Here is a 16,453-nt window from a genome sequence, read left to right as displayed (position 1 = left end):
TAGTCTGTCCATTCAATTTGAATAATTACCACAATATCAACTTCTCAACTACACAAAAAGTATTGTAAAATAGTAGGGCAGTTGAGCTACAAGTTGAACTAAACAAAACAGAAGTTAAACTAAATATAACAATTACTGTTAAATACCAATTAAGTTGGGTGCTTTTTGTTCGATAGATAAATGAATGAATTATTCTCCTTTATATTGATTATCCGTATTTATTGTATTTTATTATTATCTTTATAATTATTATCATATATTATTATTATTAATTTTACATAATTAAATCTTGAACCTCCGATTGAATAACCAAATCTGCACAACCAGAAACTATTGTGTAATAGTAGGACATTTGAGTTTCAAGTGGAGTTGAACAAAACAGGAGTTTTACTAAACAACAGTTAACTGTTAATAGTAATTACAGTTTGTTGCGTGCTCTACTGGTTCACATTTTGCCTCATTCCTGGCATTCTTGGTCTGAAATCAACGATCAGGTAGATCGTGGTCAGACGGTTTCCTCCGGTTTGTGCTTCAAATTGGCTACAAATTACAGATCACCTGCTTACCTTTTACCGCGGGTAACACGCAGTCTATTCTATGCTGTTACGTATATTGGAATACGTATTGCAGACTATTCTCTTCTTTCTATTCTGAGATGTTACGTATTGAAATACCATTTGTTGAAATAGTTGTAAAGTTCTCCTGTTTTATGTGATGTTATCCATCTTTATTTGTTACATAAAACGGAAGTAGAATGTAAAAAAAAATTGAAGGAGGGGAGATTAGATTAGATTAGATTTCTTTATTTATGTATGTTACAATATTTACTGGCTTATACACTAATTTACACTAGTAGTTCTTTGAACAGTAGACCTCACGCAGTATTCTCATCCACAAATACCTGATTGAAACTATCGACCTTATGGGAATACAGCAATAGACTGGCTTCTCCACACATCTGTGTAATCACTTGTCAGCTGATTTATGATGAATTCTATAGTCTGACTTTTACGGTAATATTGGCGTATGAAGGAGGTTCCTTTTTCCTTTTATATTATCCTTGAAATGCAAAATTTCCAAAAACCTTGTATATACGTCGACGCGCAATTCAATAAGGAACATACCTGTCAAATTTCATGAAAATCTATTACTGCGTTTCGCCGTAAATGCGCAACATTTAAACATTAAGAGAAATGCCAAACTGTCGACTTGAATCTTAGACCTCACTTCGCTCGGTCAATTAAATGACGGTAATGCTAATTATTCAAAAAAATTTACAAGGTATAATCAATTAATCAATGACAATAATGATTGAATGCAATTAGAATAACGATAATATAATAATGTGATGTAACTTCATAAATCGGCGGTGTTTCAACAAATAATTGTCGATTCTCTAAGAAGGATATAAAATATCCTCCCCATTAACACACGAACGGGGAGTAGAGAGAGAAGGAGATGAGAGGGAGATCACATTACTATGACCTGGTTGCACAGAAGACGGTTAGATTTTAACTGTGATTGATTTAACGAGAACCAATCAGAGAAGGCTTTTTTGAAAAGACGGCTTCTCTGATTGATTCTCATGGGATTAAACTTAATCGGCTTTTGTGCAACTGGCACTAAGAGGTGGACTGGAAAAAATTGGGAAAAACGATAAAGTTTTTTTCTCTCTCAAAATAAACCCTCATGATAAACTTTATTTCACTCTCACGGGAGAGAAAGATAGGAAGTGAACGACACTTCTTAGGAAGGAAAGAAATATAATCTCTTTTCTGTATAGGGCTACTTGTAATATAAATATAAATAAAAATAAAAATCTCAGTACCCTTTTTGAAATATTTTATCACATAGTCAACATTTTAAGAACATAGTTATCCATGTTCAATCGCTCAAGAAAAATGAACTAAAACAAATGCTATGACACTGGAACTCATCATTCATGTATGGTAGCCATCAGAGGTAGATGGTGAGGAGATCTTACAAGTAGTGATGTGGGTCGGCAATATTCCCAATGGGAGAAACTTATGATTTGAGAATATTTATTTCACTGGCCAAGCAGTTTTGGCCATTCAAATAATTGCTAAAAAATTGAGTCGAATTGATCGATCAATTAAAGTCACATTTCACATGATAATCAATGAGTCATGTGATATTTCAAAAAGGAATTATAATGTATCGTTTATTTATTGCTACTGATTATGTTCTGTAATGAATCAATTACTTTGTAATTAACAAGGGCAGAATTAGGAAAACCAACACAGCTCAGATTCAGATACATTCATTCATGTAATTTAGATAATGCGTGTATCTGTAGCCTTTTGAAGTTTTGATTAAGAGGAAGAGTGTGTGTGTGTGTGTGTGTGTGTGTGTGTTAGAGAGAGAGAGTGAGATGTGTGATCATATGACGTGTGTGTAGGAGTGAGATGGAGAGCGGAAGTAATGATGTGGCACTTCCACTATATAATATTATTAAGAAGCATCTAGGCATCCAGGTCACACACAAGTCCAGAATAGGAGGCGGACTGCAGTTGAAGAAGAATATTAAGAATTTAGAGAGAAGAAGAGAAGAAGAAGAAGAAGAGAAGAAGAAGAGAGAAGAAGAAGAAGAGAAGAAGAAGAAGAAGAAGAAGAAGAAGAAGAAGAAAGAAGAAGAAGAAGAGAAGAAGAAGAAGAAGAAGAAGAAGAAGAGAAGAAGAAGAAGAAGAAGAAGAGAAGAAGAAGAGAGAAAAGAAGAAGAGAAGAAGAAGAAGAGAGAAGAAGAAGAAGAAGAAGAAGAAGAAGAAGAAGAAGAAGAAGAAGAAGAAGAAGAAGAAGAGAAAGAAGAAGAAGAAGAAGAAAAGAAGAATAAGAAGAGAAGAAGAAGAAGAAGAAGAAGAGAAGAAGAAGAAGAAAGAAAAGAAGAGAAAAGAAGAAAAGAAAAGAAGAAGAAGAAGAAGAAGAAGAAGAAGAGAAGAAGAAGAAGAAGAAGAGAGAAAAGAAGAAGAAAAGAAGAGAAGAAGAAAGAAGAAGAAAGAAGAAGAAAGAAGAAGAAGAAGAAGAAGAAGAAGAAGAAGAAGAAGAAGATGATGATGATGATGATGATGATGATGATGATGATGAAGTTGAGAATGTTCTCCATCATCACCACCCATCAATAACCCAGTGACATAATTACAAGTTGCACTATAGATAGCCTACTGGTCTGGAACTTGTTTCTAACCTAACCTGTACTCTGTATCAATTATTTATTATTGTCTATCACAAGCCAATCATTACGGTATCCTTTTGTTTTGTTGGTCAATTGTCCTATTGGTCATTGTTGATCAATGAACTCTTCCTTCTTCTTATTATATTATGTATTACTGTACAGGATATTTGATTTTGAACTACAAAATCAGTCAGATAAAATGATTGATTTGATTTTGAACTACAAATTTAGTCAGATAAAATTATTGATTCGATTTTGAACTACGAATTTGGTCAGATAAAATGATTGATTTGATTTTGAACTACAAATTTAGTCAGATAAAATGATTGATTTGATTTTGAACTACAAATTTAGTCAGATAAAATTATTGATTCGATTTTGAACTACGAATTTGGTCAGATAAAGTGATTTATTTGATTTTGAACTAAAAATTTGGCCAGATAAATTATTGATTCGATTTTGAACTACAAATTTAGTCAGATAAATTGATTGATTCAATTTTGAACTAAACATTCAGTCAGAAAAATGATTGATTTGATCTTAAACTACAAATTTAGGCGGATAAGATGAATAATTATTATTATAGACACACTTTGCATCATCTTCCTATAGTGAGGTCCACGTTATAATGGCAGTGTATGATTATAGCAATGGTATTGCTATCCTTGCCTATCATTCAACAAAGCTGATGACCCTATCTCTTTCTCGCTTTGCTTTGTTGCCAGATCGTCTTTTAACAATGAAGAATTAATAATTAATTAACAAAATATTTCATCCTAATCATGTGAATTCATTATAAAATTATTGGAAAATAGAATTTATTGCTCAATAAAAAAATGAATTATTTTAAACGAGAATGAACAGTTATTATTACATCAATAAACCTGTGTCAGCTACCGTCTATAGAAGGCATTGACAAGACAGAGGATCGGTAACGTTGTTCTCCTATCTTTGTCCACTGCCATTATAACGTGGACCTCACTATAAAACTCCTGTTATTCCAAATTTCCAAAATATTCAATATTCTATAACTATACTGAGTATTTTATTTTCAACTACGAAATTGATGAGATGTAAGATGTTTTATGAGATGAATAAAGGGCCCCATACACTTGGGAGCTAGGATCGGCAAACTTGGTTCTTGCGAACCAAGTTTCCCAGTGTATGTGGAAAATTGGCGAACCGCGAACCAAATTCGTGACGAACTTGGTCTTCAATCTGGATTAAAAACTTTGTTCGGTTCGTCCGCCAGGGCGATATATTCTATCTATATATATTCAATATATTTTCTTCCCAAAGCAGCTGCAAACTTTGAAACGCTCATCTCTAGACCCCGAAAGACACTGAAGTAACGAACGGTTGTTCGCTCTCCCCTCTACAGTGTGTGGGCAAATCCTGCACGAACTTGGTTTCTCGAACTAAGTTGGCCGATCCAAGTTCCCTAGTGTATGGGGCCTTTAATATTGTTATAATAATTTCCCAATTACGTATCCAATATTGTATTACTACACTGTGTATTTGATTTTGATCTACAAATTTCGTCAGATAAGATGATTCAAGGATGAATTAATTGCTATGTTAGTTACTATACAGTTTTTCCTGAAACTCCTGTTATTTCAAATTCCCCAATTCAATATTATTTGTATTTTATTGTCCTAATCTTTTCGAGATTCAATTAATTGATTGATTTTTTTCTATTTGTTTCAGACAAAGAAATAGGCCCAGGAACAAGACTACATGATGTGGAATGGGAGCCTTATTTCTGCGTTCTACTCCAAGATGAACAAACACTGACAGCCTATAGGAGTGAAGAACTTGCTGTAAGTATTTATTCAAACCTTTAATTCTTGTGCATTTTAATAGTTGCAATATTTCATTGGATATTTTCTATTAATATTGTTTCATTATCACGAACTATATAGCACTCAATGTAGCAATATATTTTATTTACCAAACTCTTCTCAAAGATAGTTGTCACAGAACTTTTATAAAAGATCATCATCTTATCATTTATCAGCCATTCTACGCTGTAACAAGTTCTGCGGCATTGAAATTCAGATAATTAGATTTTGTTCTCCTAAAGCTCTCATATTCTTGGAGATCTTGGTCACTAGTTTGATAATTTACACTGGTTTCAGAAATGTTGTGAGCATCTCCATAATGATGTGAAGAAGTCATAATTATACAAATATTGTCAAATCCTAATTTTGTGGAATTAAGGAAAAAACTTGAGTTATTGTAATAATAATTAATATTTCACATTTACAAATTTAATACTATACCGTAATTATCAGACTGATGTGAAAAAGTAATAAATTATACAAATATTATCAAATCCACAAAATTAGGTAAGTTTATTTTAAAACCATACTCGAGTTTCTACGCCATCACCACTTTCCACTGAAGATGGAGAACCGGTTGCACAACAGCCGTTAAATTTTAAATGTGATTAATTTCACGAGAACCAATCAGAGAAGGCGTTTTGGAAAGACTGCTTCTCTGACTGGTTCTCGTGGAATTAATCACGGTTAAAATTTAACCGGCTGTTGTGCAACCGGTCTTCCATCTTCAGTGGAAACTGATAATGGTGTAGAAACTCGAGTATGGTTTTCAAATAAACTTAATTTTGTGGATTTGACAATATTTGTTCAATTACTTCTTCACATCAGTCTGATAATTATAGTATTAAATTTGTAAATGTGAAATATTAATTATTATTACAATAGGTTATTCCTACTTTTCTACTCATATTTCCACTTTTGAGAAAATAATCTTGATTTAGGCCTACTAAAACATAGATTTATATTTCTAAAACACTTATTGACATGGGCTACTTTTAAATTAATAAAACAAAATAAAATCTCATAGCACCCTTTATTTCTAAAAAAACTTTAAAATAGTTGAACAACTAGTTTCCAAAGAGACTAGGAAACTAATTGTTCAACTATTTTAAAGTTTTTTAAGATTTTATTTTGTTTTATTAATTCATATTTCTATAATCAATAACTGTCAAACTCAAATACTTGACTCATGAGCTCAACAATAAGATGTACTTAACTCTTAAAATTTGGTCACTTATCTGATATAATATTAAACCTATGAATGTGAAAAAATTAACAATAAATCGAGTTATATCCTACTCTTTCACGTTTGAGAAAATATTCTAGACTACCGTAACTAAACAAAGATTTATATTTCTGCAAACAATAACTGACAAAAACTACTTTATTCAGAAGCAGTATAAAATTTGTAAATGTGAAAATCAATAATGAGTACAATAAGTTAAGTTATATGCCAAATACCACTTTTGTACTTCCGAGAAAATATTCTAGACTAACCAAACAAAGATTTATATATCTGCAAACTATAACTGACAAATTACAGTACTCGATTCAAAAACAGTAGGTATGAAATTAGTAAATGTGAAAATCAATAATAAGCTAAGTTATATTTATACCAAATACCACTTTTGATCTCGAGGAAAGATTCTAGACCAACCAAACAAAGATTCATATTTCTGCAAACAATAACTGACAAACTTAACTACTTTACTCAGAGGCCTAACAATTGAATGTACCACTGTTCGCAAACTCTCCCCACAGCCATTGTTAACGCCCAATTAACTTTTAATCTGAGATCAGTGGCCGCTTAAACGTTGGTTATGATTTGTCTGGGGGAAAATCTTACCTTTATTAACTTTTCCTGTGACCTTGGCTGTCCTTGCCGCTTTCACCTCCTAATGTCAGCAGGGGTTAAATAGGAAGCATTGATATGATATCGATAAGGAATACTGACAGATTCTAGTGAAACTCACTATAGTGAGGTCCACGTTATAATGGCAGTGTTTGATTAGCAATGGTATTGCTATCCTTGTCTATCATTCAACAAAGCGGATAGCGCTATCTCTTTCTCGCTTTGCTCTGTTGCCAGATCGGCTTATAACAATGTAGAATTAATGATTGATTAACAAGATATTTAATCTTAATCATGAAATTATTGACAAATATAATTCCTTGCTTAATAAAATGTAATTGATCATTTTAAACGCTATCTCTTTCTCGCTTTGCTCTGTTGCCAGATCGGCTTATAACAATGTAGAATTAATGATTGATTAACAAGATATTTAATCTTAATCATGAAATTATTGACAAATATAATTCCTTGCTTAATAAAATATAATTGATTATTTTAAACGAGAATGAACAGTTTATATGACATAAATAAACCAGTATCAGCTACATTGTATAGAATGCATCGACAAGACTGAGGATCGGCAAAGTTGTTCTCCTATCTTTCTCCACTGCCATTGCAACATGGACATCACTATAGAATAATAATTTCTCACGCTTTGCTGTATATTGTCTTAAGAGAAGGATAGAAGATAGGATATCCTTTTCCCTCTGTGATATTATTGTCCAGTTTGAGGATTTTAGTTCAGTTCTGTTCTGTCTTTAGTTGTTGTAAGGTTGTGCTGAAAGTAGTGTCATAGTATACAGTGAGATTCATGTTAATCTGTCAGTATTTTTTCGTTTGTAGTATTAGTGTTTTTATTCAATAAATGCTGACAAGGTGAAGTGTCACATAGATGTACAGGTGGAAGCGAAAACGGCGTAAATACAGCACAAATTTGAGGCGATCTACAAGTGTGGGCCGGATGACACCTTTACGGTATCATGTAGGTGTAAATCTATTTGAGAAAGTTGTAGCAATTTTTTCAAAAATAATAGTCTATTATAACTTATTGGATAACTTATCTACAACTGTGGGTCGGATGACACCTTTACGGTATTATGTAGGTGTATCATTATTTATTTATTTATTTATTTGAACAGTCACAAACACGATATTTGGAAAGAGAAACAGGCAATTGCCCAAAACTTCTTCAATTCCTTGATTTTGGCACATAAATAGTCCAAAGTGAGGTTAAGTTTAAAATTTCTGTTTTCACCAAAGATTAACACTCAGAGAATACGCATTCGAGATATGACTGATGAATTTTGAATTTCGAAGGGTTGATGAGAGCCGGAAATAACACTAAACAATCCGAAAGTTTCAATAATATTGAAATAAACTTGAAAATTTTGAGCAGAAAAATTAAAACTACTATCACTGCAACTATCAGCTGATTTTTGAGTATCTTGCCTGAATATTTATTATTAATGTTATTTTATAATATGTATTTTATTAATGAATATTTAGAATTATTAATGTAAATCTATTTGAGAAAGTTGTAGCATTTTTTTTTTCAAAAATAGTCAACTATAACTTATTGGATGTTGGAATTACTTATTAAATAAAATACTATCAGAGATTGATAAACTCTTTTCATTTTATTCTCGAAATAAATTTTATTCTCTGATAAACTCTTTCTTGTATGTTTATTGACAATGGTATAATTGGTATAATAACCGAAACCGGTCTTTCTAAGTTTCAATAAAATTTGTGGTATTTGACAATTTCTTAGTCTTTTTATTTAATATGAATATCAACTTCCTAACTACACAAAAAGTATTAGAATTTCCTTGACAGTGACATGTGTGTGATACTATTAAGCCATGTTTACAACAGAGCTGTCAACAAAATTTTGTTCACAAATTAATTTCCTTCAAAAAAGTTCACAATTTTTTCTGTAGAGAACAAGTTATAATGTTGCTGTGGTTTTTGAGAGATTGGCAACGAATTGCCTAATTTGTTGATATCTCACTTGACAAAACTAGAAGTGTAAACTTGGCTTTAGAATTAAATTGATCATTAATTTTTTCAGGTATTCTGTTTTCCAATTATGCTAGGACTATCAATCAAATTTTCATGTTGATACAGCTCCAAAGGATTCTAATATTGAAAAATCTAGTGTAAACTTGGCTTTAGAATTAAATTGATCATTAACTTTTTCAGGTATTCTGTTTTCCAATTATGCTAGGATTATTAGTTAAATTTCCATATTGATACAGCTCCAAAGGATTCAAATATTTAGCTGTTCCAATAAGAGAGATTAATTGATTCGGGCTCATGTTCTTTACAGAATAATATTGAAAAGATACTTTTGGAATAACATATTAGATTGATCATAGCAGAGATGAACTAAATCTAAAAGATGAACTATAAATTCCATTCCTCTATGATCATCAATCTAAGTACTCAATCAATCAATCAATCAATCAATCATAGGTAGCGTTAGGGTAGGGATGATATAGCTATAGGTTATCGACTTACAAACTTATAATCAAAGAGGCCTCTATGTTTAAACTTCTCAAAAGTTTGTATTTTCTTTTCTCATGCTATTTCAATTCAAACATTTTATCAACTCTATTGAAAGAATGTGTTATCACAAATAATAAATCATTCACTGGATGTATATTTATTTATTGATAATGTTCATCGATTAATTTCGATAATGGGTTCTGTATTGTCAATTTTCATTGAAATTGTCAATTCTATTGTTCCATGCAGCTTTTTCCTGGGACGATTTTTGGGATGAGAAATCGTTTGAAGGTTTGTCATAAGAAATTGATTTTTATAAGTGTTTTTGTTTTTCAGCATGGTTTCAATGGATTTTCTTTTAGAAGATTAGAATAATATTTCATGTTTTTTCAATTACAATTTTTGTTATTTCCAAGTCACGTATGGCAGGTGTGACTTGATAATTATTCTTTACTGCCTATTATTTTTGCCTAATTTATTTATCTACTACCGTATTCAATTTGTTTATAATAGATGTGATTTGTCATTCACTGCCTATTTGTCGCCTAATTTATGTTTTTGTGTATATATTTTTCGGTTTTCCATTTACTGTATAATTTTATAATGTTTCTGTTGCTGCTGAATGATGTATATTGTGTTTCCATTTCTTTAATACATACTAGTGTTTATCCACTGCTAGCTAAAACTCATTGTTAATCATTTTTATTATCCTATGGTTTTTTGATCATTCATTATATTTTTGCTTAGCTCAAGACACAATATTTTTGTGATACTTTAAACTCCAATAATTGAATCGTGTAACAATCTGAATTGCCTTTGCCTCTTTAGTAAACTAGAGTTGGATGTAAATACCTCTGAATCCGCTGCCAAATGTTTGTACTTCTGATTTTTTTCACAAACAAATAACATTGAATTGATAGTTTTATTATGAGTTTTTCATGTTCATCTCATGTGTGGTGCATGAATTTTCCCATTTTCACGTTAGTAGCCTGTTCCATAGATATTTATCTGTAATGTAATTAGGTATAGTCCCTGTGTCATGATAGTCCCTCACATTAGACATGAGGTGAGTAGTACAGAGAGAATTAAGTAATAATTTAGTTGAAAGAATAAGACTTTGATATTGTCAATACCACTTTTATTTTTTCGAAAATTAATTTATAATTCAGAACTAGGTTTCATGGTGAAACCTACTACATCTTAAGCTGAACTAATAAGTTTGTTGTTATTGGAGGAACAGGAAATTTCAAACAGGATTTCCTGTTCCTCCAATAACAACAAACTTATTAGTTCAGCTGAAGATGTGGTAGGTTTTACCATGAAACCTGGTTCTGAATTATAAATTAATTTTCGAATAAATAAAAGTGGTATTGACAATATCAAAGTCTTATTCTTTCAATTATGGAAAAATACCACAACATCTCATACCATACAATCAAATCATAATAATTTAGTGTAAGAGCTTATATTGAGATTGAAGGACTTTTGAATTTCTATAAATCAAGCCACAAAATTCGTTGGTCGTCCAATCATATTCCAATATTGAAACTGGAATTCTCTGTAATTTAAATATGTTATACTTCAGGATCTTTGTAATATTTCAAGATCATTCATTCAATATTGCCGACCACCATCAATAAACAATAAATTGAACTATTGGTTTGCCAATCTCATTTTCTATCGCATTTCATGATTATGTGTGTGCGTATTTCATTGATGTAAATATGATAAAAACATTCAATAGTATTAATTTTTATCAATGAACAATAATTGAACAATAATTAATTTGTTAATTTCATGTTTAGAACAGTGAATGTATAATAGTATTATTTTTATCAATGAACAATTGAACAATAATTAATTTGTTAATTTCATGTTTAGAACAGTGAATGTATAATACTGATATTATCAACTTGTGAATTAAATAAGTTACCTTAATTCTTAGTAGATGAGACTTGCATTCTTTCTTCTGAAATAGCCTCGGAATCCTTCTGTACCCTAGATCAATGAGCGATTTTCTCTCATTGTGGAATTCAAGGCAATAAAAAATCTGTTACTTTACAAAATATAATTCTATTTAATATAGAAAATTACTGCAGAATTTGAGCAAAATTACTACCGTAGTTTCGAGCATATTTTACTGTTAAATAATAATAATATCTTTTGAAAATGGCATGCGTGCTCAAAAAACTAGTCGTGTTTATATAAAAATATAAAAAATATTTTAGTGCTAGCTACTAGGCGTAGATATAGGTCCTAGCAATTCTCTATAATAATTCAAGCTGCCCTTTCAAGAAAATTTATTTGCTATTCATGATTTTAATAATTTCATAATTGACTTCAGATACTGTTTCTGGTGAGGTATAGTAATATTTATCCATAATGAAACACTGGAATATTGTCTTAAATTCCTCATATTTCTAGACAAAATTCCGGTGTTCCATACTGGAATATTGTCTTAAATTCCTCATATTTCTAGACAAAATTAAAGTGTTCCATACTGGAATATTGTCTTAAATTCCTCATATTCATCAGCTGTGCTAATAGTGAAGTGTTGTGTTTCTTTTCTGGCTCAAAATTTTGCAAAATTACTCAACAAATTCCAATCTGCAGAGATTTGAGTGAAATATTTTTGTTTTAATCAGTTTTTAAATATCAAAATTCAAAATTTTTAGTTTAGTCTTTAGTTTTGAAGTGGAAATTGGACTTTTTGAAGTGAAAGTAAAATTTTAACCTTATTCTTTTTTGAAACTTATTTGTTAAAATTTGGGAGAAAACAGTTTTGGGCTATGCCTGTTGTCTTCTCTCAATCATATTATATTTATTATAATTATGATCTGTAATGACAATGGAATAAATAAAGAATAAAGAATAAAGAATAAAGAATAAAGAATAACGAATATTTGTAGACAAAACTGCAGTGTTCCATACTGGAATATTGTCTTAATTTCCTTATATTTCTAAACAAAATTCCGGTGTTCCATACTCGAATATTGTCATAAATTCCTCATATTTCTAGACAAAATCCCATTGTTCCATTTATTTCATAATTTCTATTAATATAGTTGAATAATATTTTCAAATTTCCTTCCTCAGATCGGCGATGCCCTATTCGTGGAACTACCCGGGTACGGCTCGACGGGGGTGCCAAGGCCTTCAGACAGCGCTGGGGCTACGAGGGGGGCAATGCCCTGCTGCGCCCCCCTAATGGAGGAGGATGAGGGCAATGAGGAGGCAGAGGAGGAGGGGGAGACCGTGTCGCTCAGGGAGGAGGTTTTTCTGCCATCGTCGCCATTAGGTGAGGAGAATTGAAAATTAAGAATAGATTGTAGATTAGAAATTTAGTGTAGAATAGATTAAGATTTATTTCTCATAGGCCTGGTTCCACAAAAAATTAATCTATTTAATACAATACTTTCAATCAATTTTCACAATAGATCAAAAATTTATTTCTTTAGGCCCTGTTGCACAAAGTCCTGTCAAGTTTTAATCATGATAAGTTTTTTTTTTGAAAAGAAGGATTCTCTGATTGGTTCTCGTGGCATCTAATTGAGATTAGGAGTTAACAGATTTTTGTGCAACCTGGTGTAAGTCTTTCAAGGTTAACAAGAATATTAGGTTTGATTATAAATCTGAGGTACCGTTAAATACTGTAACTTGGATTAATTGTCTCTGATTTAATATTGATTTTGGAGAATGTTTTATTGGTACAATAAGATCATTAAATTTTAAAAAAATACAGTTCTCTGGAGTTTTTTTTGTTAACAAGAATATTATTTATAGTATTGATTTTGAAAAACATTTCATTGATACAATATCATCATTATTAAACCATCAATTAAGAGTAGGCTACCTAAAATATTTGAAATTATGATGACAGTTTGGCAGAGAACTGTTGATTAAGTGAGTTGAATTTGGACTAGAGGGCAGTTTGTTGACTTGGATTATACTGGTATTTTCTAGTTCATCCTAGCCATCAAATAAAAAATTCATTTTATTTCATTCTGTTCTAATCATCAATCCTATGGGGTGTGTGTTCTGTATTGGTCGATAATCCAGGGTTGATTTTGGAATAGAGCAGTTGATTTATACTGATATTCCACTCCCAATCATTTTTGAAAATTAATTCATTATTCTTCACTTCAAGTATTCTTCTTTCATAACTCGTCATGATTTTTCATCTTCATTCGATGTTCAATGTAAATAGAATTAGACATTAACTTATGTTATCATGGATTATGTATTGGGAGATGAAATAAGTCACTTATTATAAGCATACATCATGGCATTTTGTTTTCCAATTTTATCGTTTTATGAATGAGATTTGAATACCGTTCTCTTATTCTGTAGAGCAGCATTAAAAATTGAAATAAGTCACTTATTATAAGCATACATCATGGAATTTTGTTTTCCTATTTTATCAATTTATGAATATTCAATGAGATTTGAATACCGTTCTCTTATTCTGTAGAGCAGCATTAAAAATTGATTTTAGAATAAGTGTGACAAAGAATAAATTTGTGTAATAATTCGCTTTCCATTTGGATTTTCATTAATTATAGATCAAGTTTACTACAGATGATATTATTTCAAAATTCATATTTTCTTCTAGAAACTTAAATGGTTTAAAACTGTGTATATAAACAATAATTTATTGAATTGAATCTATTATTCTGTTCTAGATAATAATATTGTAGTACGGTAACTAATTTGATGCTACCCCATTCAAAACAGCTTAATTCTCCCGCAAACCCCAATTCATAGAGCAAAGATTTATATTTATATATATATGTGTAAGGAAGCATTTATTGAATGAGAAGCATCCATGTTATTTTCATGAAATACTGATGAAGGTTTGAAGTAAATCTCATGCACCAATATTCAAGGACAGAGCGTTTACTAAGCATATAATGAAGTTCAGGGACGCCCAGGTCCTAGAACCGTGAATAACAGTTGTGAGTTTCAAGGACGAGGTGGCCGAGTGGTTAAGGCGTTGGACTGCTAATCCAATGTGCTCTGCACGCGTGGGTTCGAATCCCATCCTCGTCGGATTTTTTTGTCGTGATAATTCAACCTTTTTAACGTCATATTATAGTTATATTCACGTTATAAATCAGTATTTGATTAATATTGGTTTGTACATTCTCGTTGGAATTTTTTGTCAAGACATTTTCACTTTTTAATTTTCACGTTTTAAAATCAGCATTTGGTTAGCCATTCTTGCCTATCATTGATTGATCTATTGATCTTTTTAAACTCCAATCTGAAAAATCTCATAAACTTTGATTTTCTATTCGTGTCTGACATTAGACAAAGCAGATAGATCTATTCATTCTTTTTCAACTCCAAACTGCCAAATTTCAAATTCAATTTATTTGCCATAAATTTACAATCAAATAGACAAAATGCAGTGAAGTGTAAGGCTGGACGTACACCGGTTAGTCAAGACAAGACAAGACACGTTTAGTCACAATACTTCACATAGTTGCTTATGAAGACATGTCTAATTGCAAAGACTAATCAGTGTGTGTTGCTTCATAAGCAACTATGTGAAGTATTGTGACTAAACGTTTCTGATCATGTCTTGTCTTGTCTTGTCTAACTGGTGTGCGCCTAGCCTAAATGAACATAAATGATCATGAACATAAATTATTCTCTGGTAGATCTTTACTGTCTTTCTTATGGATAGGCACTGTTCTAGAGTGCTTGAGTATTGTAGGAAAGACTGATTCTTTCATACAAGCATTATTGATGAATCCTAATTATCTATATTGTAGAGATTTTTATGCACAATCTTTTCCACTTGAATTTTTTTTTGTTTAAATTGTATCTGAAGCCTGATAATTGGTCATCTAAAATCAAACTTTGCATAGATGATAACCTTATCTATAAATGATAACGTTTATAGCTAAATCGTTTGTAGGCTATGAAGAATAATATTAACAATGATGAAATATTATGAATATTGTTGAACGAGCTACAAGAATATTATTTATCTCAAACTCAATTACAGAAATTATTATTATTATTCAATAAAAACATATTTTCCTGGTGGATAAAATATTTTATTTTAAGGTATGAATTGATCATTAATAACAAGATTCTACATTTAATATGATATCAGATATACCTGGATGACTTGAATTACAGGTACAGTAACCACTATACCTTTATATAGAAGGCAGTCGAAAAAGAAACTTGGCAATAATGCCGTTCTATATCTTTTCCACTGACGTTATAATGTTAATCTCACTATAGTATAATCAGAGAGGAAATAATACAATATTGCATTCTTTTCTTTGGAAAACAGTTGCGTTAGTTTTTTTCTTTTTAATTAGAATAAGTTAGAGTTGTATTCTATTCTCTATGTTATAATGTATTGTTGGAGTTTTGATTAGTTGATGTATTTTACCTCACTGACTCGACATTTGAAATATTGTCAATCTGAGTATTGTAATCCCATTCTTGTTAAAGTTAATCACGAGAATTTCATATTTTATTGTAGTCTACTTATATGATGAAAAATTATCGTACTGACTTCAAATAATAATTGTCAATCTGGTAAATGATTCCAATCCGTAGCGGATTTGAATACATAGCGGATTCGAATCCTTAGCGGATTTGAATTAGATCATTTGACCCGCACAAATCATATATTTTATTGTGGATTTTATGATTTATGGGAGATTACGGTACCTAAATGACTTTAATTTATTGTCAATCGAATTGGAGGATTTATTAAAAACTATATGAAATAAATCATAATACTTTATCGTCCAATTCCAATATTATTTGGATCAAAGGACCATTGCTTCATGTTAAATCTTAATTTTTTTGGCTGATACCTGGTATTTCAATTTTTCAATAATGAATATTACACTATTTGTCCACTGGCACATTATTAGAGAAATTTGTTTAAGTAAAGTTTGAAAAAAATTAGGTAGAATTCTAATGTCTTGCAAAAAGAAATTTCGTCAAGATCATCCTCTTATTCATACAATTAACTCAATGTGTATTACGTGTATTATATTGTAATCCAAACTGAAAATTGAATTGAGATGT

The 16,453-nt window shown here is 30.9% G+C and overlaps 1 protein-coding gene and 1 non-coding gene across 2 annotated transcripts; both read left to right on the top strand.

Annotated features, from left to right (window-relative positions):
* Positions 1–4,897: 4,897 nt before the first annotated feature.
* LOC120352157 (ras GTPase-activating protein raskol-like) lies at positions 4,898–12,703 on the top strand (the record flags this gene model as incomplete). The annotated part of the gene is given in 3 exon segments (XM_039431827.1): positions 4,898–5,010; positions 9,641–9,682; positions 12,488–12,703. Coding segments are annotated over 3 exon segments (371 nt in total), but the record flags the coding sequence as incomplete, so codon positions are not given.
* A 1,655-nt stretch (positions 12,704–14,358) lies between these two features.
* Trnas-gcu lies at positions 14,359–14,440 on the top strand. The gene has a single exon. It is a non-coding gene; the product is annotated as a tRNA-Ser (tRNA).
* The last annotated feature ends 2,013 nt before the right edge of the window (positions 14,441–16,453 follow it).

This window comes from Nilaparvata lugens, chromosome 7 (genome assembly GCF_014356525.2).
Source record: "Nilaparvata lugens isolate BPH chromosome 7, ASM1435652v1, whole genome shotgun sequence".
Lineage (NCBI taxonomy): Eukaryota > Metazoa > Arthropoda > Insecta > Hemiptera > Delphacidae > Nilaparvata > Nilaparvata lugens.
This window is presented reverse-complemented; position numbering and strand designations above follow the sequence as displayed.